General features: G+C 43.6%; 1 protein-coding gene across 1 annotated transcript in view; it reads right to left on the bottom strand.

Moving 5' to 3' along the window:
• Positions 1–2,529: 2,529 nt before the first annotated feature.
• The window catches only part of KIAA1958 (KIAA1958 ortholog), a 114,942-nt gene continuing 93,904 nt past the window's right edge, over positions 2,530–23,567 (bottom strand). The window contains exons 4-5 of the mRNA XM_034773739.1: positions 6,391–6,563; positions 2,530–3,739 (exon numbers count right to left, since the gene is read on the bottom strand). Of these exons, the coding sequence (XP_034629630.1) occupies positions 2,927–3,739; positions 6,391–6,563 (986 nt within the window). The 3' untranslated portion in view covers positions 2,530–2,926. The remainder of the gene's footprint in view (positions 3,740–6,390; positions 6,564–23,567) is intronic.

Below are 23,567 nucleotides of genomic sequence, written 5' to 3'. Positions count from 1 at the left end.
ATATTAGCACAGAGGAGCATTTAGTTCAAATGATGGCTATTAATGCCATGAAAAAAATTTTGGGGGTGGGAGGGAATCTATACTAGTACTAAAAAAAAAAATCTTATTAGCACTAATCACTTCTTAAAGCAAAGAAGAAGGATTTTTCCTCATTTTATACTGTTTTATCAGATAATACTTGTGAATTAGTTTCTCCTTGCAGAGAGAATTCTGGAATACAATAATGAAATGAAATGCTTCTGTCCTAATAGAGTTCAGAAGGGAATTAACGAAATTTTAGCCAAATTCTGCTATAAGCAGCCACATTTAGATTCGTGCCTAGTGCCCCTTTGTGCATTTGGAAATTTCTTCACTAATACTTTTAACAGTGACGCCCTCTCCCAACGCTCGATCCTAGAAATTGCTGAGCAACATCAACTCCCAAGGGAGCTTCAGAAGTTCAGGATCTCTGAAGATTAGGCCACATATTTAGGTGCCAACTGTGGATTTAAAAGCCTGACTTTAGGCATCTAGGTTTGGAAATTTTTGCCATTAAAACTGACACGTCCAAGACTAAATTTTTCACAGCCCTGCCCCTTGAGCTGCCATTTATATCTGGGCAGAGGTATACTACTAACCAGTATATGCTACTAATGTCAGCATTTTGCACTGACTTTGCAGAGGTGCAAATGACTGCACAAAGGTGCAAGGCAGACGTGAGAGCCGAAAGAAAAGGAAAAACTACCCACACTATATAAATATAACTTTTGCTTTTTTTTTTTTTCAGTAATGTCCAGTTATTTGCTATAATGCCTTTGTGATGCTACAGTGTACTGCACATACAGTCTCCTACATGCCAGTCTCCTACATGAAGATCAGCCTCAGAGAACTGACAAAACCTTGTTTCAACCGGATATTCCCTTTACCAGAGTCAGTCAAATAAAGGAAAACAATGTAAACCAAGAAGAGGTACAGTGTTTAGAGCAATGTATGTTTTCTTTCAGACATCAGCACTAACAATACTCAGAAATATGCATCAAGCTACAATGTACAGTTCTCTGAAAGAAATACAGCTTCACCAAAGTTCCTAACTCCACAGCTATCACGCTACATTTACTAGGAGTCTGATCATGTATATGCATGAGCATCTTCGGCTCTCCCTGCAGTCAAAGGGGAGTGGAGGGTACTCAGACCCCACAGGATCAGGTCCTTAGTAAGGAAACAAACAGAAGGAGGAAAATAAGCTACACAGCCTGCACAAGGGTTTAGTTGGTAGCTTATGATGGATATTTCCCTTGCTAATGCTGCTCTCTCTCTCCCGGTCCAGTGAATGACTTTCTTAAAACTAAAGTAACATTTAATGCTGTGCACAGACATTTAAAAGACAGAAGTAAAACTATATTTTAGAACTCATGGATAATAAATAGATACTAGAAATCAAGTTCTTGCTAGAAGTATACTAGCAATGGGTGTGTGAATCTTCCAAAAAATAAAGCCCGATTTTATTTCTATATATCTGTATTCACGTAACTATGGACCTTGAGCTATGATTTAAAGGTGTAACACCATCTTGGTATACAAATGATTCTGTCGCTTGATGTGTCCCCAGATTCCATAATGATGTCACAACTTTGTGATATATTGGAAGATGACAGCCAGGTCATTTGTACTAGAACAATGAGCCATGAATGGTAAAACTCCTACTTCCCTAAAATAGGGGCAAGGTCTTCTATGACACATCTTCTTGTGACTAAGGGCTTGATACACCTCCCATTTCAATCAATAGGGGTCTTCCCATTGACTTGAATGGCAGCTGGATTGAACCCTAAGAGTTTAGACCAAGATTTTACAAAAGTGATTCTGAGAGCCTCAGTGTTTGGGTGCCAAACTTGAGACATTGTAAAGGGACCTGACTTTCAGACAATGCTGAAATCAGGTCCCTTTAAGGGGTCTCCAAAGTGGGGCAGCCAAAATCACTAGTTGGCTAGTTTTGAGGATGCTGTAACCATGTTTGTTTGTCTGTTTGGTAAATCCAGGAATTACTTCTAGCAGTATCTACAGATCCAGTGTAAATTACTGTATATTGGAAAAATATCTATATTCATTATATACCGCCCAGATGGGAAAATCTAAGAATGGTTCACAAGAAAATAACCTTTGTATGGTAACTATGAAAGAAAACATAGGCACTTCTGCTTCAAGAGTTACCAGTCTTTGATAATAGCTCCCTTAATCCAAGCCATAAATCCATGATAGCACAGGTCATCCGTTGCGTAGGAAATATAGTTCTCAAATGCATGTGTGTACATGAATCTGGCTTCATAAAATTGCCCCAGTTGACAATGGAAAGCAGGTGACAACCACTACAGAGACCTTCCATAACCCAAGTTCATGCTTTCCAAACATTGTGACAGAAGAAAGCTGCATCTTCCAGGAAGATCTTCCATCAAGTGATGCTGCTTGCTTTTCAGAAGTAGATTATCCATCAACCAAACAGAAAAGTGTCAAGTGCAATTTTCCCCCAGGAAATATTTACTCTCTCACTCTTTCCACTTTTTAAATTATTATTTAATAGCAACTTACTTTCTTCACAATGTACTAAAGCTACTGACCTAGTGGGAATTTTATTTTTGGACCAGTTTAATGTGGTAGTTGTTGAGAAAAACCTGTGCTAAAAGGCACTGTAATTAACTGATTTCCTCACTCTTGTAGCATTCTCGTATATGCAGCAATACAGTGTCTCAATAATAGACTATAATTAACACACATTTGGAAAAGAGCTCAATTTTTCTCAGTAGCAGCCGCTTCGATAAGGATCAAAGCGAGTCGCCAGCAGGCCATCATCTTTCTGCTTGCCTATAGAGGTGTGGCTACTGAAATAAGCTCCTTTAGTTCAATGCCCCCTTCGTGTACAAGTGACTGAACGGATGGGGTTAGAACATGGATGTCAGACTTGCTGATAGGAGTTAAGAGAGCCAAACTTTCTGGAAGCCTGAGTGAATGAAACAAAAGTGAAGTTTTCACAGTGGTCAAGTTTGACTTTTTTAGCCAGCTTTGGGACGACTCCCCTCAGGGAGCGGAGACCCATCCTTTGTTCCTCGTACCACACATTTCCCATGCCGCTAATCTCCTTCCGTGCAGTCAGATAGAAAGGAGACTTTGCTTCCATCTGGGTTGGGGGCCGGTGGATGTACATGTACTTATAAAGGAGGCAGTAGGGACACAGCTTGTGTCCTTTGGAGTGCTCATGGTATATCTGGCCATAGCACACTTTGTTAGAGCTCACCCTGTGTTCTCGTTTCACGCTGTCTGTTCGGGCAAAAAAGGGCCTGTTTTGCGAATCTTTGAGTAATTCAATGTCTCCGTACATTAAGTCTGCATGCTCCTGCAAAGTCCTCATGTTGAGGTACTGGCTGTTATATTTCACCACAGTGGATAGCAAGGCTACCGGACTCTCATCACCCAAGCATCCTGTTCTCCACATCTCTTCTTCGTCAGACAGGGAAAAATAGACGATGTTGCGAGAGCGGGCGCCAGACATCCCAGCCTTGCTAAGCACCCGGAGTTTCTCCTTCAGCTTTTTGGTGGAGGATGTGAAGGTGCTGCTGGTGATGGAAAATCCCACTCCAGCATTCTTCAGAATCCGGTCCAGGCCTCGGCGGATAGCATGCAAAGACGTGGCTAGGAAGTCCGAACCATCCGTTTTCTTCACCGTAATGTAGAAGTCCTCAAGGAGTTCATTCAGCTTCGAGGCTGGAATCTGGAACAAGAGAAATGCAAATGTAAGTGTTACTACATGCATGGGATAAAATTCTTTACTAGTGACAAGCCTGCACTGACAAGTTTGGATCTAGATCCAAATTTTCCCAAACACCAGTGATGTTCACATCTAGGGCTTAGGCCTGTCCCATGACAGACATTGACCAGCAGCAGAGCGGGTGCAAGGATGTTTTGTGCCCTAGGCGAAACTTCCACCTTGCGCCCCCCCCCCATCCCCGAGCCCTGTGGCAGCTCTCCGCCTCCCCCTCCACCCTAAGGCACCCCCCCCGGGGCAGCTCCCCACCCCCCTCCGTCCTGAGGCCCCCCCTGCAGCAGCCCCCCCCTCCGCCCTGAGGCGCCCCCCCCCCCCGCGGCAGCTCCCCCCGTCCCAGGGAGCCGTGCGGCAGCTCCCCGCCCCAGCTCACCTCTGCTCCGCCTCCTCCCCGAGCACGCCGTCGCTGCTCCGCTTCTCCCGCATCCCAGGCTTGCAGCGCCAATCAGCTGTTTGGCGCCGCAAGCCTGGGAAGGAGAGAAGCAGAGCGGGGCGGCGTGCTCAGGGCAGGAGGCAGCGCAGAGGTGAGCTGGGGCGAGGAGTTCCCCTGTGTGCCGACCCCCCTTACTTGCTGCAGGCGGCCCTCCCCACGACCCCCTGCCCCAGCTTCCTCCGCCTAAATGCCGCCGACGACTGGGGAGGCCGAAGATCCGGCCGCCGCGGTCGCTGCCGAAGGACCTGAAATGGCGCCCCCCAAATGCTAGTGCCCTAGGCGACTGCCTAGGTCACCTAATGGGTTGCACTGGCCCTGACCAGCAGTGAACTTCAGTTTCAAATTTCTCCAAAGTATAGCACTTTTCAGATCCACGGTTGTGGTTCAGGTCCATTTCTATTCTATAGCTGTCATAGGTCAGCCTGCTTGTGGATAGTGAAAATGCTACTAAGTGGGAAGACCCAAGTTCCAGATCTTTTCACGCTCTACACAGAGGAAAGGTGCAAGATGCAACATGCTCCCATCTTCCCAACAAGAATGTAGTAACCTTGCAGTTTTGGAAGAAGGGTGCATATTTGCGTAACTACAAGGCGAATGCAATGTATATGGCTGCTGTACTGACAGGAATGGGAAATGTAGCTGTATGGAGAAAAAAAGGCAGGGTGGAATAAAAGAGTTGAGATCCTTAGCACTCCCCTGCTAGGACACTGCTTTGCAGAGATGAGGACCCCACTGGTATTAGGGGACCAGAATTAATGTAAGGCGAGAGAGCTGACATGTTCTGATGCTTAGGGTGGGGCCCCTTCCTCTACAACACCAGAACCCCAACCCCCACCTTTTAAGAAACAGAGCGTGACATCCTGGCCCCACTGAAGTCAATGGGAATTTTACCATTGACTTCACTTGGATCAGGATTTCACCTAGTATGAATATAGTCTGATGCTTGGAGTACAGTGCATGCCTTATATTCTGTACTTTTCCCCGTTAAGCTCTAGCCAGGGAAACTTTCCATTCCTCCTTTTCACTGAGATATACTTACAGCCTCTATAAATCTCATAATTAAAGGAAAGCATTAAGCTGGTTATAATGAGATGCTTGCGATAACAGGAGGGATGGATGACAATATCGCCTTTGATTCCTAGAGCCTGAGAATTAAGAAGCATTCAGAGACCCTTTGTCTGTAATCACAAGCACTTATCTGGGCCATTTATATGTCATACTTGTCCTGCAATCAGACTTTGTTAACCTGCCTGCATAGGTTTATTTCAGCGCTCTCATTTCTGCTTCTGGATTACAAACACATCTGTAAATTAAGCAAACAGATGCAAGTTCAAGGGGCAACAGCCTTCTTAAAATGGACACCTTCGAAACCGAAAACAAAAATACTTCCTGACATTACAGGTTGTAGTGGGACACGCAGTCCTTGGCATTCTAATGTTGTATCACATCCTTGGAACTCGACTGACATTCCTCAGATGCCCCGCATGCACTGTCATTAATCTCAACAGCACGAGAAACCCTTCCCTTAACCAGCAGGCTGCTGATACGCACAGCTTCTAGGATTTTCATTGCATCAGTTGTCAGGATGTCTCAACTCTGCACCCTTGTGTGCTGAGTGCTGGTATCTAACGTCCCTGTTACGGCTTTGGTCATAGAGTTGATTTTTATCACTGTTGCAGGGTTTTTTTTTTTCTTTTTCTGTATTACTTCAGACAAGACAAATTCTTAGGCTCCACTCTAGCAGAGTACATGCTTAACTTGAAACATCTCAGTAGAACTACAGACTTAAAGTTAAGCGCATGCTTAAGTGCTTGCTGGACTGGGGCCTTAGTGCCTGACCCCTAGAGAGAAATAAGGCCCCTTAGATAAAAAGCATATTCTTTGGGCAAGGACATGAATATCCTGCCATCTCTGGGCTGTTAGCGCAGGGGGCTTGGCTGGGCAAAATGGGGTGTGGCCAGAACTCCCCTGTACCTAGCTTGTCCCTGGCTGCTGGGACAGCCCCATGGGGAAAGAAGACTACAGGCTTATTCTGGGGACTGGGCTGGTCCCTGGCTAATACTGGGATCATGGGAGCATAAAGAAGGTTTAAATCCTCACCTTTACCCATCCGTGGGTCAGCTTGACTTGACCAGAGAAGTGGTCTCAATGATTTAACAGTGCTTACCTTAGTGATGTCCATGTAGTCTTTAAGTCCTTTTGTCATGCACCAGTATCTCCACACGTTCAGAGCATACAGCGTAGCCTTTGTAGTGTTTGGGCTCACGGCGCTGATACACAGGTACTTCAGGTCATCGTCGAAATTAAAGACAGGAAATTTGTTGAGTTTAGTCGAGTATGCTAGAAAACAAACAAAGATAGGGATAAAAACAATGTAACCTTGCTGGACTCTTTAGTTACTCAGGTTTAGAGCAACTTGGAATTGTTTACATGGGCCCAAGTAGAAATATTGAGAAATGAAGTCACTGAAACGGTGAAGTCCCATGAAGCTATTAAAGCACTTTTATTGGAACTCTAGAATGTGGAATAGTATTTCCAGTACGGGATCAATACGGGGTCATCTTGAGGTTACCCCAGAGTTAATTTTTTTTGTGCTAAATACAGTAAATGATACAGATGGAGCAATGCAGAACCTTTTACTGCGGGGGGAGGGGAGGACTGGTGCAATGAGGGGAAAAAACAGTGGGAAGAAACATCAAGGGTTTGCCTTAATGAACTATCTAAGCAGTTAAAAAGAAACGCTCCATTGCATATTGGTCCTGATTCTGCACTGCCCGGCGCCTTGGGCAGTCAGGCACACCTGTGCAAAGTGGGTGTGAAGTGCTACTCAGTCGGAATTCCACTCTCTCCCACCAAGGGGCTTTCTACCCGCTTTGCACTCAGTGCAGGATCAGGCCGAGAGTCGTAGTGGAGCCAACAGAGGCAGCTGTCAGAGATGGCGTGAGCTGATGTGAGGCCAGGATTACAGTGCTCGTTTCTTAAACTCTCCTCAGCAGCACAGGCGGGAACTGAATGGAGTGGATTGATGAGGGACCCTATTGTGGATATTTAGGCCCTTACTCTCTCTTATGAAAGAGTAATACATTTTTATGATACCAGTATAATTTTATTACATCCACTATATTTAAGTGTACTTTTAGGGGCCTGAAGACAGTTTATGTGGCAGCCCAGGCCCCAACAGGCTGCTTAAGTCATCTGTGCACCCACTTGTCTTCTCTGCAGGATTGCCCGCCGGGGTGGCAGATGAAGGGGAGGGGAGCCACATCCCAGCAATGTGAGAACTCGTGGAAAGGGGCTCCCCTCAGAAGCAGCCCTATGTACCTCCCCAGGTCCCCTGCCCCCAACACTGCAGCCACAGAGGGTGCAGAAGTTACTGCAGCTCTAGGGTTCTGGGTTATTTGTTAGTCTATAAGGTGCCACAGGACTCTTTGTTGCTTTTTGCAGCTCTAGGGTTCTGGTAATCACTGCAGATCACCAGCAGCGTGGGAGGAGAGAGGAAGAGGAGGTTCCCAGCCTCTTTAAATGACAATGAGATTGTCACATGGTGGGGAGGGGGTGTCACGAAGGGGCTTTCCCCTCCAGTTGTCATGGGGCAGCCTGAGGGTCTTCATCTCTGCTTCCACAATGCCCCACGCATTTTCTCCCCACCTATAAGTCAGCCAGGAAGGCTCCTGGCCCTAACGCAGGGGTTTCTCAAACTGGGGTCGGGACTCCTCAGGGGGTCGCGAGCTGTCAGCCTCCACCCAAACCCCGCTTTGCATCCAGGATTTATAATGGCGTTAAATATATTAAAAAGTGTTTTTAATTTATAAGGGGGGTGAGGGTCGCACTCAGAGGCTTGCTGTGTGAAAGGGGTCACCAGTACAAAAGTTTGAAAACCGCTGCCCTAAAGGGACGCTGGATGCTCAGTGCCTCCCCGCCATCATTTTCCAGTGCCTGATGACTGTAGATGGCAACTGCGTTGTGACTCCACTCCTGGGAATGGTGTGTAGTTGGGCTGGGGGCTTTATGCAGGGAGGTAAAAGTGTCATCCCCTCTCCAAACCACAGGCTCCATCTAAGCATCTGGCTCGGATGCTGTTGGGACCAGGACTAGACTTTATAACACTCTTCATGCACTTCAAAAGCACCTCCACTCCCGTTCAAGTCAATGGCAAGCCCCAGCCGTTAGGCAATGCAAAATATGCAGTGTCTGCAGCCACTTCGGGAATGTCTGCACTGCAATGAAAGACCCGTGCCAGCGAGTCTCAGTGCCCGGGTCAATTGACTCATGCTTAGAGGGCTAAAAAGAGCTGTGTTGCTTGGGCTGCAGCCCGGGCTCTGAGACACTCCTCACACCAGGCCTCCAGCCTGAGCCCGGATGTCTACACTGCTATTTTTAGCCCTGGCACCCACGTTAATTGACCAGTATGGGCTCTGAGACTCACCGCCACGGGTCTTGTATTGCCATGTAGACGTACCCTTAGAAAGGTCTTAAAAACTGACAAACCAGCCTCAAACCCTTTATACAATCAATGAGCGTTTGGAGGGTTTTTATGGGTAAGACTACAATGACTTTTACTGTTGCACAACGTATGACGGAACCACCCGGGAACAAATAACTGTGTTTACTGACTATACACAGCACGCAAGGCCTATCTACATATACATGCTGTTTCTCGGCTTGGTTTCTAGCAGCTTCTAGAACACGGAGAGCCTGGTAAGTGCCCCTAGAGAGCTTACAAACTATTTAAAGGGATATTACCCTCTTTCTATATACTACAACTATTAAATAAACATACAAAGGACTTCTAAAGACAGCTGACTATTCTCCTTTCAATCGGAAAGGCAATTGTCAGGCAGCGTAGGATTCACTAGCAGCAAAAATGTTCACGGCAAACAATTCAGAAGGCTTGACGTTCCCATGTTCCTCTGTTTGCAACCCCATTTTCACAAGGTTTGGCTGCCTAGTTACTGTCTCACTATTGCATGTGACATTGCTGCAGAAGAACATTTGGCACCAGCCAGGAGCATTGGCCCCCCTGGGTTACGATATCACAAGCTGAGGTGGGCTGGCCCTGGTATGTAACTGGATAGGAAGATAGCTAAAGAAAATCCAGGCTACTGCAGGAAATGTTATGGGTAGCTAGCACTCTTCTCTTTGAAAGTATGCCTGCAGTACTGAACTAAACCGTGGCCACTGCCCATTGAGGAGATATCTGCTCGCCTTGTAAACCTTCTGCATTCACACACCGAGGCTTCCTAATGCTGCACAAGCATTGCCAGAACTGCTACAATTGGCTCATCTCAAAGCAAGGCTTGATACTGTCCACACTGGTTCATTTCTAACTGGGGCAGATCTGGGACTTGATGCCCTGGCATGTTGGCGCTGCTCTGCACTGCTCCCTATAGTCAGGAGATCCAGCTCCTAGAGCCTTCCCTCCCAGTGCAAGGCAATCCCCGAGTAGTGTCTAGAACCACAGTGGTAGCTCCTATGCCATCCCAGCTGCTGGTGTGGAGACCATGCTCGGGGCATCTCGCACGCCCATTGCACTATCAATGCAAATTAGAACAGCTGTCAGAGCAGCCCCAGCCCCCTGTGTGGCCCCTCTCCTCAGCTGCATTGATCACGTCTCTGGTCAAGCACGGAAGGGAACTGCAGGCATCACAGCTGCACTCTTCCAGTGGGTCCTCTTGGATGAGTCCCCCATTGTGTTAGCTCACCTTCCAGTGACTACAGTAGGCAAAGGTCCCTTGGTACTTTGTGCCCCCTGCTTCTGGCAACCCACAGGCAAGCCCTTTCCCTGTATTTGATGCCTTCTACTTGCCCGAAGCAATTGCTGAGAACACCTAATCAACAGTGTCCACTTCGTGCCAAATTTATGTACAAGCCACCTGCCCCACTCTACTTTCCCAGAGTGCCTGCTGTGAAGACATCTTCCGGCTGGACTTGATGACCCTTCGAGGTGCCTGCCAGCCCTACATTGCTAGGATTCTGTCACACTGCCAGCTGGCCCAAGGGCTATCACTGGGAGCAGCAATCACTCAGTCCTTTTGAAAACCAGGCCACTTCTGGTTATGAGCCTCAATATGGGATTTAGGGGGAAGAGTTTCAAAAGTGCCTAAGGGATTTAGGAGCACTGCTGTCAGTGGGACTTGTGCTCCTAATAGCCATAGATGCTTTTTAAAAAATCCACATAGGAGCTTAATTTTAGACACACAGATTTGAAAATTGTGGACTACATTTTTGAGACACAGCATCACCAGTGCAGCTTTCTTGAGCCCCACAGAAGGCAGACGTCTGTGAGGTCCAGGATATAATCTGACAGGCGGTTAAGCACTGGTGGTACCCAAACTTTTCCAAAGTTCCAGGGCGTTCAAGACATCGAGGTTTGGTTCAGGCTCATCTCTAATATTTGATTATTTATTTGAATTGCAGTAGCAACTAAGAGCCCCAGTCAGCCCCCACTGTGCTAGGCACTGAACAGGCTGTTTTGCGATACTTCGGATGAAACACTCAACACTTGTAAGATGTTGCTCATATCAAATAAAATCCTCATAACTCTTTTATTCTACACACAACTCCCCGCTCTCCCCCACCTTTTTCTTTCGATTGAAGAGACCATATAACTCAGCTTACATTGTTATTAAAGCTTGAGAACCAAACTAGCTGATTCACAAATTGATAGTTACCATGATCACCAAGGGTAGCTCAGGTATACACGGAAGAAGAGATTATTTTTAACAAAACAAAGCTGAAGTAATAAGATGGTAACGAGGAAGGCAGGTTGCCATCTGGATCAGTGTGTCAGATAAGTACGGGAACAGGAGCCACCAAATATGCAATTATCTGGGCAACAGATCATTTTTGTTGTAAATATATTCTATATTTGCATTCTAATCTCCTGCGTTCCAGGAGAAAGCAGTTTAATCCACTAATTCTAGCAATCCGTACCATCTAACACAGCAAGGCAGCATTGGAAAGGACTAGCACCTTGATCCAACACCACACTCAAACACACACTTCATTTTAAGTATGTGAGCGTTCCCATCCCTGGTCATCATGAGCATATCCAAAGCCCATTAAAGTTAATGAAAAGATTTCCATTGATTTCCATGGCTTTGGATGAAGCCCCAAGACACTTAAGCATGTTTTTAACTTTAAGCACATGCTTAAATCCCAACAAAGTCATTACAATTAAGCATGTGCTTGAGTGCTTTTTAGAACCGGGCCTAAATCAGAGATGCCCAAGGCTGCCAGGAGACAGTGTCATTTGCATTTTTCGTCTGTGTAGTGTGTGCCAAATCCTCCTCGCTTTTATCATCCCCAAATCCCATTAACTTCAGGGTATTTATGCACTTGCAAAAATATATCATGCCTATTCATCAGTCTGTAGCAGAGTCAAGTTCTAACTGTTTAAAATTATGTATGGAGACATTGTAGCGCAAATGAAGGATAGCTTCATGCATGGATAGGAGTCACTGACAATATCTAGATACGACTCATTGGGTGGATATCAGCTTTAAGTTAGACTTTTCGGGTTACATTTTCAAGTTGCTTAGGTGCTTGCCTAAGTTCCCTTTTCAAAAGCCCTGCGGAGCCTGAGTAGCAATGGTATAGGCAAGTGACAGACTCATTGGAAAATGTTCCCTTTTTGGTTTTGTTTGACTCTCTCTAGGGCGCTCCCGCAATGTCAATATTTTTTAAAGCACGTTGCAAAATCATAGCGAAAATTTACCCGGTGCAAAATCTGCTCACTAGCCTTCTACAATTAAGATGATGATAAAAAAAAAAAAAACAACAACTAGTGATATTATTTCCTCCCTATCAAAAATATGTACATGCTCCAAGTCATAGAATATCAGTGTTGGAAGGGACCTCAGGAGGTCATCTAGTCCAACCCTCTGCTCAAAGAAGGACCAATCCCCAGATAGATTTTTGCCCCAGATCCCTAAATGGCCCCTGAAGGATTGAACTCAAAACTCTGGGTTTAGCAGGCCAATGCTCAAACCACAGAGCTATCCCTCCCCCCATGAGTCTGTCCAACAAGCGCTGTAGTGTGTTTACCGTATACCAGAACTTTAAGTTTCCCTATGGATCCGATAGCTCTATACGTTCTGCACTACCCTTGTGGAGGGGTTATATCTTTTGTGTTTAAGGTGAGCAAGGACGTGGAAATTTGCAAGGCAGGTTAATGAGACACCATCAAGTTTGAGAGGCTGAAAATGTGATTTATTTTAATATCTCAGCATCATTCCTACTTCCAAAAGATGTCGTTTTCCTCCAAAAGGAGGCCTGCAAGATACTGTGAGCCACTCACTGATCAGCATGCACATTGCTCCCTGACATAAAAGGGAGCTCTGTGCACAGAGCAAGAGTGGTTGTTGATCCTGTAATCTGAAATTAGTGTCCAGGGCAACCCTATCAAAACAAACAAGGACACACTTTCCATTATTCTCTCTTGGAGAACAGACATATGCAGCTCCCCGAACACAACCCAGTATTGAGAGATGCTTCTAAAAGTGGTCTTAGACAAGAGCTCAATGCTTACTACATTCCAGAATCTCCTTCCAAATGCTAATGAGTAACACAGAATCTTCCTCAATACCATATGTCTTACGAATTGTTTTGTATGGAAAAGAAAGTGAGAAGTCTATGCCAAAACAAGTGTGCTTAATGAACAAGCACACGTAGGTGAGTTACAAAGCCTCATCTACAATTCTAACCTCGAGCTACCACCAGTCTTTGCTCTTCTCACAAAGGGACTTTGGGGTGGTTTCTCCATAGGTTTTGGAGGGATAGCGACGGTCAGTTTCTGCCTCACATTTCCACTCCGACCTGCAGATTTTCCATTAGGTGCCTACCAGAATTTGGATCTACAAATAGAGAGTGTTTACATAAAAAAGGAGGTAACTTCATAGCTCTATCTCATTCTTTTTTCAAAGTATTCTCCCAAACTGCTGCAAGATGACCCTCACTGCCAAAACCTAGCGTTATAACACAGGATTTAAAGCTGGCTTATTCTAAAGAGATACCTCACATGTCTTTCCAGGGACCGCCGCCAAGTTCCACTTGTTTTTAGAATAAATTATAAACTAATTTCAAACCCTAGTTCACTAATGTGTGAGCGCTTGTCTCTTAAAACACATCTGAATAGGCATTGTGCCATAATATCCCTGAGCTACTTCTACATCAATTAACATGTCATTTGTAAACAATGTCTGGATTATGAAATTTCAATAAAAGCATGACAGGGTTATGGGTTAGTTGCACAGCTGAGAGATACAACAAAGCTTACAAGATCAGTTTGAGGAATAAATATTGGCAAGAAACATTTAAAGCTCAGTCCCGATCAGCATTTACACAGCTGCATGGCATGTCTAAGTCCCAGAAGGCCATGTACAATGGCTGCAGATCATGCTGACCTGTCCCAGGGATGGTCAGCCAAGTGCATAATGGGGGAGGAGGAAACCTGCACCCATTCCACCGTTTGCAGAAGCAGAGATGTTCTGAGTATGGAGATCTGATATAAAATTGCCCCAGTCCCTCTTTCTGCCTACTGCTGGAGTCACTGCAGAGGCTTTAAAGCTAATCAGCATTAAAACTAACTAACTTCTAATCAGTTCTTCAATGCACCCCAAGATCACCAGATATTCAGAAGAGATTTCATGGGCTTGGACAAAGGAGCACCACAATGACCCCACAAATGGTTACTGCTCAGCAACATGGTTCCCCATTCTCCCCAGTCAAACCCAGAACATGCTGCCTTCGCTTATCATTGGTTGTTTTATATCTTTTTGTCATGCCCCTACTTGAGATTGTCTGATCATCTCCTCCTTCAACACTGCTGTCATCATACAAGCAGCTGCTTTGGGGGCTTCTCTTGCAGCTTTTTAATTTGGGATATTTTGCTTTATTGGCATCGTTAAAATAATAGAGTTTGTGGCTCAGATTTGTCTTACATTTTAAAACCGTATTGTAGGACAGTGAAAGTTCAGGCTTGGGAAGAGACCGTCATGCCAGATTTACAGCCTTGGGGCTGGTCTACACTTGAGGGGGGAGATATCGATCCAAGATACGTAACTTCAGCTACGTGAATAGTGTAGCTGAAGTCGAAGTATCTTGGATCGAATTACCTGGGGTCTAGACAGCGTGGGATTGACGGCCGCGGCTCCCCCATCGACTGCGCTACTGCCGCTTGCTCTGGTGGAGTTCCAGAGTCGACAGTGAGCTCGTTCGGGGATCGATATATCGCGTCTTAACAAGACACGATATATCGATCCCGGATAAATCGATTGCTACCCGCTGATACAGCGGGTAGTGAAGACGTACCCTTGGATCTGAGTCTACATTTGTTGTAGGCAGAGGTGAAAGTAAGCCAGTCTGGTCCGGACTGGACCGGCTTCCACAGCGGTGATTTAAAGGGCCCGGTGCTCCAGCCGCTGCGGGGAGCCCTGAGCCCTTTAAAGCGCCACCGGAGCTCCGGCAGCCGGGCTCAGGCGGGGATTTAAAGGGCCCGGTGCTCCTGCCGCTGCGGGGATCCCCGGGCCCTTTAAAGTGCCGCCGGAGCTCCGGCAGCTGGGCTCCCACGGTGATTTAAAGGGCCCAGAGCTCGGCGGCAGCTGGAGCCCTGGGCCCTTTAATTCGCCCCTGAGCCCCGGAGCTGGTAGCTCCGGGGTGATTTAAAGGCCCTGGGGCTCCCAGCCACAGCTGGAGCCCCAGGGCCTTTAAATATTGAAAGGCCACGCCTCTTCCGGTTGAGGCCACGCCTCCGCTCAGGACTCCGGTGTACCGGTAAGTTCTTTAAGTTACTTTCACCCCTGGTTGTAGGTTTAAGTTAAAACCCTTCCTTAAGTAATTTCTGTTGACTACCTAAAGAACTTTTTAAATTGCTCATACACATACACGCACATGCACAGATTAGCCATTAGGAAGGCATGTCACCACGCTGGCTAGTTGGACAAAACACAGACACCGCCTTGGCCTTGGCAAACCCCATTTCAATTGAAAACGTTGCTCTCTTGTGAGAGGAACAGTCTTGGTTATGGGATTTCTAAAAGCAAAATGGGACACTTAGAGCCAAAATATACCCCATCTTCACGGAATCTAACCTCAGGCCCAGATTCAGGAAAGCATCCTTATTCAGGAAGGGCACTTGAAGCGTGGGTTTCAATCCCACTGAAGTCACAGTGACTAAAGCACATGTTTAAGCACTTTCCTGAATAAGGATGGGCTTAAGCATGTGCCTAATGCTTTCCTGAACCAGAGCCTCTGTGAAGTCAATGAAGTTATACCGGGCAGGGCAAGAACTAGTCTTTGGTGTGCTTGTTTGCATGCCACTTCTCAGAATGTTTTACAGGCTCACAAGAATTTCACAGCTGTGTTGATATCCATACCTGAAAGGCTTGTGAGTGCATTGGGTTCTTTTCCATAATGTGCTTCAAATTTTTAAGTACATTGTTTTCATGTGATTAAAGAAAGTAGCCACCTTTGCAGAAAACAGTTTATTACATAAATGAGAATTGGTCACCATACCCAAGTACAGACAAAATACTGTGAATAAAGCATGCACTTATCACAGACATCAATGACGTTATTGGTTGCTTAATTTTGAAATGATCTTCTTAGTTCTAGAAGTTTAAGGCTGTACCAAAACAAATATTTAAAAACAAAGTCACACTACAATAGTAGCAAACATTGTACATACTGTGAAATCAATCTGTTCATCAAAACTAGACTTTTAAAATGTACTCATGGGGAGAAATAAACAATGAGCTGAAATGCTAAAACATCAGAATCGTTTAGCAATCTGAAGATCAGTCAATGGCAAGACAAAAGTTAGTGATTCTAATTAATAAGCAACTTAACTCGTTCTTTTGAAATACTTAAAATGATCTGAGAGGTGAGAAAAGGCAGGAACACAGCCACCGTATTAAATTCTTGTTTTCACTTTCTTCTCCTCACTTATTCAGTGTTTCCCTGTTTCTTTTGCAAAGTGTGTAACAGCAGCACTTTTCCAGGAGAGCTCTGAAATGAATTACTGGGAAGCAGATGTATGCCATAAAGTGTTTATTCCATCCCAGTTCAAATCGGAGGGTCAGACGTATGAGAACAAAAGGTGACCTCTGTCTTTGTGGAGAGGTAAATAGACCTTATAGAAAAATGGACTATTTTAATCACACCTAATGTACATAAGGGCCAGACCCTCAGCTGGTGCAAACAGCAGTAACTTCATTGATTTCAGTGGCTGACACCAGCCAAAGATCTGACACGTCATGCAGTTCTACTGTGATAAGTTACTTTGTAAAAATGGCATTGTGGGGTTCCACACTTATTGCTCCTTGCTGACTCCAAATCAAATGTGCAAAGATAACAAGTGGCAATCTTAGCCTAGGATCTAAGTCCCAAGATGGGTTCTTTATGGCTCACCCACCACCAATAACAAAGATCAAGTGACCAAGATTATGTCCTCAGTTACCACTGTTCAGCCTCATTTTCCTCATGTTCCCCACTCTGTTACACTGGTGCAATCTTATTTCCTCCACTGAGGGCATAATTTGAAGGCAATGGGGCTGAATGGATGGCTCTGCAAATGGATCTTAGTTAACAGTTTTGTTGATGATGCACAAATCAGAAAAGAATCCAAATAGCTTTCCCAGAGATGAACTGGTTCTGAAGTATTAAAACACACTGAAATCTTACATTTTCCCCACTCAAACAAGCAAATGAGACTCAGAATACACAGATTTGCTGAGGAAGAGGATGCTATTTTTACACAGAACCACATTTTCATACTAAAAATAGATTACTTCTTCATACGGAGATCTATGTTTTAAAATAACTGGTTACGTTTAGGGCTGGGATTTTCACAGGAGCCTAAGAGAGTTAGGCACCCGAATGTCAGTGGAATTTGGATATATAACTCCCTTAGGTTCTTTTCAGAATCCCAGCCTAGAACATTAAAATATTTTCTAAAAATACCTGTTCCTGTAACGTGGGTAAACTGATATAAGGTTTCCCCGGACACATCAGTGATTGTAAAAGAGACGACCCCAAGGGTGCATAATTGACAACTGTGTAAGTGAGTAGTATTAGCACAACCAGATTAGTAGTTTTCACAGAGCTGGGGACTCCATAAGCGGTGGTAGGAGATGAACATGTACCAACAGAGCCTTTTACACTCGGAGGGCAGCAGTCCATTCCCGATTCCCAGGTTTATGCCGTAGAGTTATGATCACCTTTCCAGATTGCAGTGCACTAACTGAATAACATCAATCACTATGGTAATCTAGTTTGGCAAAAACATATCCAGCTTCCGCAATGAGTGACAGAGGCATGGAAGCCATGAAAAACCAGCTTTTGTACTGTAGGGACCCAGTGTAATTTTTGGCAAACTGGGGCACTGGATAGAAAAATGTCGAATAACTGTTGTGCTGCTATTTACCTCCGAAGCAGTGACGCTGATTCGCGAGAGACTCAAGAGCAGGACACCGCAGTGACTAGCGTAGGAGCACAGGAAGCAGCACAGATGAAGGGCATGGTCCTCCGCTGCTTCACACTTCGGGTAGCCATTTAACACCTATACCAAGTGGGTGTAAACGCTCCCAAATCGGAATTTTGCACTCATGCCAGTGGTGGCATTTTACATGCGTTTTGTTCAGGTGTCAATGGCTACCAGACGGACAGAACCATGGAGAATCAACTTGCAGTTGGTCAAAGCTGACTTTAAAAGTAGCAAATATTAAATGGAGTCATCTCAGCAACAAAGGACCCAAACTGAAGCCAATGGAGCTACGCCAATTTACACCAGTTGGTAATCAGGCCCCAAATCTCTGAAGATGATGAAAGGGTTATGGCATTAGCCTAGGACATGGGATACACAGATTCAATTCCCTGCTCCGCCACAGACTTCCTCTGTGATCTTGGGAAAGTCACTTAGCCTCTCTGAGCCTCAGTTCCCCATCTGTAAAATGGGGATAATAGCACCACCCTACCTCCCAGGGGTGTTATACGGAATAATTTATTAAAAAGCTTGGGAAGTGCTTTGCGGTCTACTGCTGAAATGCACTATGTAGGAGGCTGGGACACACCAAAGAGTCATAACTAGACTTTATACATTTAAATGTGGATACGTTTTTCAGAAGTGACTAGTGATTTTGCTTGCCTTGATTTCTGGGAGACATAGGGGCATGATTTTCAGTAAGTGCTGAGCACCCACCTTCAGAAAATCAGGTCTTTTAAGAGGTCACAAGTTGGACACCCAAAAAGCGATGCACCAACTAGTCACTTTGGAAAATCTTGGCTTAACAGTCTTTTTGGAGGAAGGTTGCAATTCCAAGTGCTTTTAAGATTTTTTTAGGTCAAATTCATTCCTGGGGTATAGACTTGACTTTAATACAGTTAGTCGAGGGATGAATGTTAATCACAGATATTTTTCAAGTACCGTAATATTGCTTTTCTGGCAACTTGGTATTTTGGTTTGAAAAGTCTTCCCAAGTTTTTCAGTAGATCATCCCTCTCCACCCTAAACCCTTCCAGTAAACTCCTGTTATTTGGTTTTCCACTTAAAAAAGGAATCTACAGATTTCACCCTGTTAAAACTCACATCAAAATCAAGATGAATTCATCTACTTTGTTTTTACGTTCATATTTTCAGCTTCTTCAGTGAGAGTACAAAAGTGACTTTTTGAAAATGAAATGTCAGAATTATGATACAAAGGCTCTGGCATGAAGATACCCGAAAAGAGTGAGGCCAAAAATATTGGGCTTGACTCTGATCTCACACTAGTTTTGCAGCAGCGTAATTCCATTGATTTCAATAGAGCTGAAAAATGGAATGGCACTCCATTGACTTAGGTGGAGTTTCTCTTCATTTACACAGGGTGCAAGGGAGATCAGAATCAGGACCACTAGGAAAGCTAACATAGAAAAGCATCATTACTGTATCACTTCAGTTTAAGGTCAATTAAGTTTTTAAGACTGTTCCATTACTAATTTAAAAGTATTTCCTAATTATTTGATTTGATACTAAAATCACCATTTCAGATATCAAACTCTTCTCCTGTTATTCTGCAACACAGGCAGACCAAACAAACAAACAAAAAAATGCCGTCCAGCAACATGTCCCTTCTTACCAATCACTCTGTGTTTTCACATGTATCTGATTTAGTAAATAGTACATTTTGATTAACTTTATCAAGGGTTTTTTTTTATGAAGTAAAATTAATAAACAAGAAAAATCCATGACATTTTCCAGTCACTTTTAGATATATTTTTTTTAAAGATGGAGATGATTTTTTTTAACCTGGTGTGTAGTCACTTGTGTGGAACAGGATATTGTAAATTTGGCACCTCCTGTCAACCACAACGTATTGTTTCCTTCTACAGAAGGCACTAAATACTGGCTCACAACATTAAACAAACAGCAGAGCACACAGTTTATCATGTCATACATAAAACTGTTAACTGGCACAGCCTCTTAGTACAGATTTTTCCGTTAACTACAATAAGTGGTTATAGCAGCAATACATAAGAATATAAGAACGGCCTTACTGGGTCAGACCAATGGTCCATCTAGCCCAGTATCCTGACTTCTGACAGTGGCCAATGCCAGGTGCCCCAGAGAGAATGAACAAAACAGGTAATCATCAAGTGATCCATCCCCTGTCGCCCATTCCCAACTTCCGGCAAACAGAGGCTAGGGACACTTCAGAGCATGGTTTTGCATCCCTACCCATCCTGGCTAATAGCCATTGATTGACATGGTTAACATTTCTACAAATATCACAAATGTACATATGTAAGAGCACCTACAAGACATGCAAAATCTCAACATCACTGAATCACACAATGCATAGAAATCATCATTTTTTTTGGCAAGACAGTAATTTTTTTAACAAACACTGTTTATAAAACAAAAGAAAAATAACAAAATCTACTTTTTAAAAAATGTTCTGTTAAAAAGTTGAGTTTTAACTATAATGAGGGCTCAGTTAGAAAAAGTCAGTAAGATAAAGTTGGTTTTAGAGTAAGATTTAATACTGAAAATGGATTGATCTCTCAGGAAAATTGTTAGGTGAAAATTTTGTTATAGTGAAACAACATATGTCCCTGAAACTCATGCTAAACCTGCTGTTTTGCAAAAAGGAAGAAAACACAAATCATTAACAGATTAAAGGGATTAAACATAGTAGGTAAAATAAATTAAAAGATTTATTTTTGCTGCTGTTTTCCTAGCACTGCTCATCATGAGACCAACGGTTGCCATAGCAAAACACTTTTCAAAGGTCAAAGTTAAAGCGAGCAGATAATTAAAACAAATGGAAAATATTTTTTAATTCCCGTGTAAAACAAAACAGGACATTAAAAGGCTGGTCAAAGACCAAGAATATGTTTGCATTCTTTAGAAAGAAGACAAAGAGCTCTTTGTGTTTGCAAAACTCTCTCTCTCTTTCTCTGTGCCATTAGATTATCTTCATCAACCTTTTACTTACATTCTTCTTGGTAATCCAATCTCTTTCTCTTCTACCTTGCCATGACCTGGTAGATTGCGACAGCTCAAGAACGCTACATTGCACGGGTATTGTTCACCAAGACAAGAAATAATATAGATACAAAGATACTGATCCGGCAAAGCCGTCATGCAGGGGCTTAGCTTTAAACATATGAGTCGTCTCAGTGAAGTCAGTATCTATTCACATGCTTAAAGTACATGCTTAGCAGCCTTGCTGGATCAGGGCATAAGGCACGTGCTTATGATAAATTCCTTGTTGAATTGGGTCCTATCAGAAAGCCAAATTCTGCTCTAGTCTATAGTGGTGCAGTGCCACTGAAGTTATCCCAGTAGGGTTGCATGACAGTAACCGAGAGCAGAATTTAGCTCCAAAACGGAAACATTATTTTCTCACATACTAAAGATCTGAATCTCCGTAGGACATTCCAGATTCTGCGTTAGTCTCTGTTGCTGTTTTTATTATCAAATGTAGGGATTCTCAGATTTCAGCAGTGTAGATGGTGGAGACTGAATAAATGACCTGAAATATCAAGAAAAAATGCTGTATTTATTTAATTTTTAAACCTATAGTAAAAGATAATGTGGATTGTATTTCTAAAAGCTATAATGACCCTTTGTTCTATGTATGAGATTCACCCTCATTTCAATGTGAGTTCTGTGCAGCGTCCTAGGGGACAAAGAGAATAGGTCCTTATCTTTGGAAGCGTAGGGCCCAAATCACACACGTGTCCAAGGGAGGGCAGCCAGTTCCACACCTGAGCTCTCAAACTAGCATGTCAGAAACCCAAAGACTAAATTTGGGCATGTCAGTGCCCATTAAAAACCAAAAAGGAGAGCTGGTAGCCAGGCTTGACAATTGTGTACTTTATATTTCAGCAGAGTGTACCGAGCACCCAATGTGCATAAGTGGCAGTGGAAAGTAGCTATGGGACTGGCAGTTAAATAACGAACTGAAAGGAAAAGTTTATGCTGCGTGAGTTTGTCCCTGCCTGATATATAGTGTGTTTAACGTAGCTGGAAGAAAAGAAGAAACAGGCGGTGGAAAATAACATACTGAAGAGGATGGCAGGCAAGCAGAAAGTAGACAGGATGTACATGGAAGAAATTGGGGGAAGATGAATTTGGGGCTCTCAATAGGGTGACTAGATAGCAAGTGTGAAAAATTGGGACGGGAGTTGGGGGCATTAGGCACCTATGTAAGAAAAAGCCCCAAATATTGGGACTGTCCCTATAAAATCGGGACATCTGATCACCCTAGCTCTCAATGACAGATAGGCTGGACACCGCATGTTTGAGATGGACTGGAGAAGAATTGGAGAAGAACAACCAGCAAAGAAAGCATGGGAGGAAGAGGACAGCAAGACAGGATATGACAGAAAGACTCTGGTCAAGAGAAGTTTGAAGAGAAAAGGACTGGAACTCCAAGATCTATGAACACATGCCATCGACCAGGAGAAGTGCCGAAGAACTATGGACACCTCCATCCTGTGGCAGTCTTATGCTCCCTACCTAATGAAATCCCTCCTTTCTATTCTGCAGAGAATAGTTGGGGTTTGGCTAAAATTTACACATTTAGGACCAAGTTCTGCCCTCACGTAAACCGCATGCATCCCTCAAAGAGTTTAGTCAATCAAGCCTCTAAAACTCCTTCTCTATTACATGGAAGTTGTGAGTATGGATCAATGGGCAGGAAGCATATTTATTTAGAATGCATTTTCTTTCCTTCCTTCATCTCGTGTTACGAAACTGGCAAGAATCACTATGGTATGATTTTATAATTTATTAAGATCTCATTTTTCAGCTAAAACATTCCCTAAAACAAGCCTGATTCTTCCTGAGCAAAGGAGGAGGAATAAGGCCCAAAAATATATTATATAGGTCACAGGAAGAGCAGATATTCAGAAAACAATTCTGAAATAAAATTAATGAACAAATGAGTAAGATTTTTTTCTGTATATGCTCTAATACTTTCTGTATCTATATAAATGTACAGTATATATATTATGTATAGAGACGTAGTACGAGTCACACACACACATATATATGAGTTACATTTAGGATCCAATCTTGCAAGTACTTCATGCATAGAATTCCCATTTAAGTCGGGGCTTGTAAGATTTGGACCTATGACTGGCACACAGGAAAAAAAATTAACTCGTTAGAAAATTACTACCACAATCATAACTCATTGCCTGCTCTGCCTCTTCTTTGCTATGAGATATTTGTCTTCCTGAATGAAGTTATTCAAAATCAGATAGAAGCCCAGTATATGTCCTTTTTTTCCTTTTCTTCTAAACTTTGCTTTTTTTCTCAAGCCTTAAATCCTGGGAAATTATTTTTTAACTGGTCTGTTCTCAAGCCTGATGTTCCTTAGGTGAGAAGTAAAAACATTAAATACTTTTAACCACAGATGGGGAATCCAATCAGCAGCAATGCAGAGCAAACCGGGGATTACCCCAGAGTGAAAGTTGCATAGTCATTTCACAGTCTAATTTGACCAGTAAGATTCTAGAAGCCAGATACATTACAGTATCTTGTAACCAAACACTAAGATGAGGAAAACTAGTACAAACCTGTTAACTTATTAAATAAAAACATCTAAACCCCTTCTATATCCTTTACAAAGCTTTCTGTTGTAACACAAGGCTGGATGGTTGCTGTGAGAGCAGGACACACAATAAAATCTGAAATCATTGCAAAATTGTTACTGGGTTGCAGTTTCGGTTTTGGGTTGTGCAATGCAAAGTTAGCCCCAATTTCAAACCAACTTGGGCTGATTTATGGTTTCCTGTTGAAACCAAGTGAAAGTTTTGATGTGAAATTGGGGAAAAAATCAGTTGTTTTGATTTAGT

The sequence above is a fragment of the Trachemys scripta genome, chromosome 6 (genome assembly GCF_013100865.1).
Source record: "Trachemys scripta elegans isolate TJP31775 chromosome 6, CAS_Tse_1.0, whole genome shotgun sequence".
NCBI classification, from domain to species: domain Eukaryota; kingdom Metazoa; phylum Chordata; order Testudines; family Emydidae; genus Trachemys; species Trachemys scripta.
The sequence above is the reverse complement of the archived record's forward strand: the minus strand, read 5'-3'. Positions and strand labels throughout refer to the sequence as shown.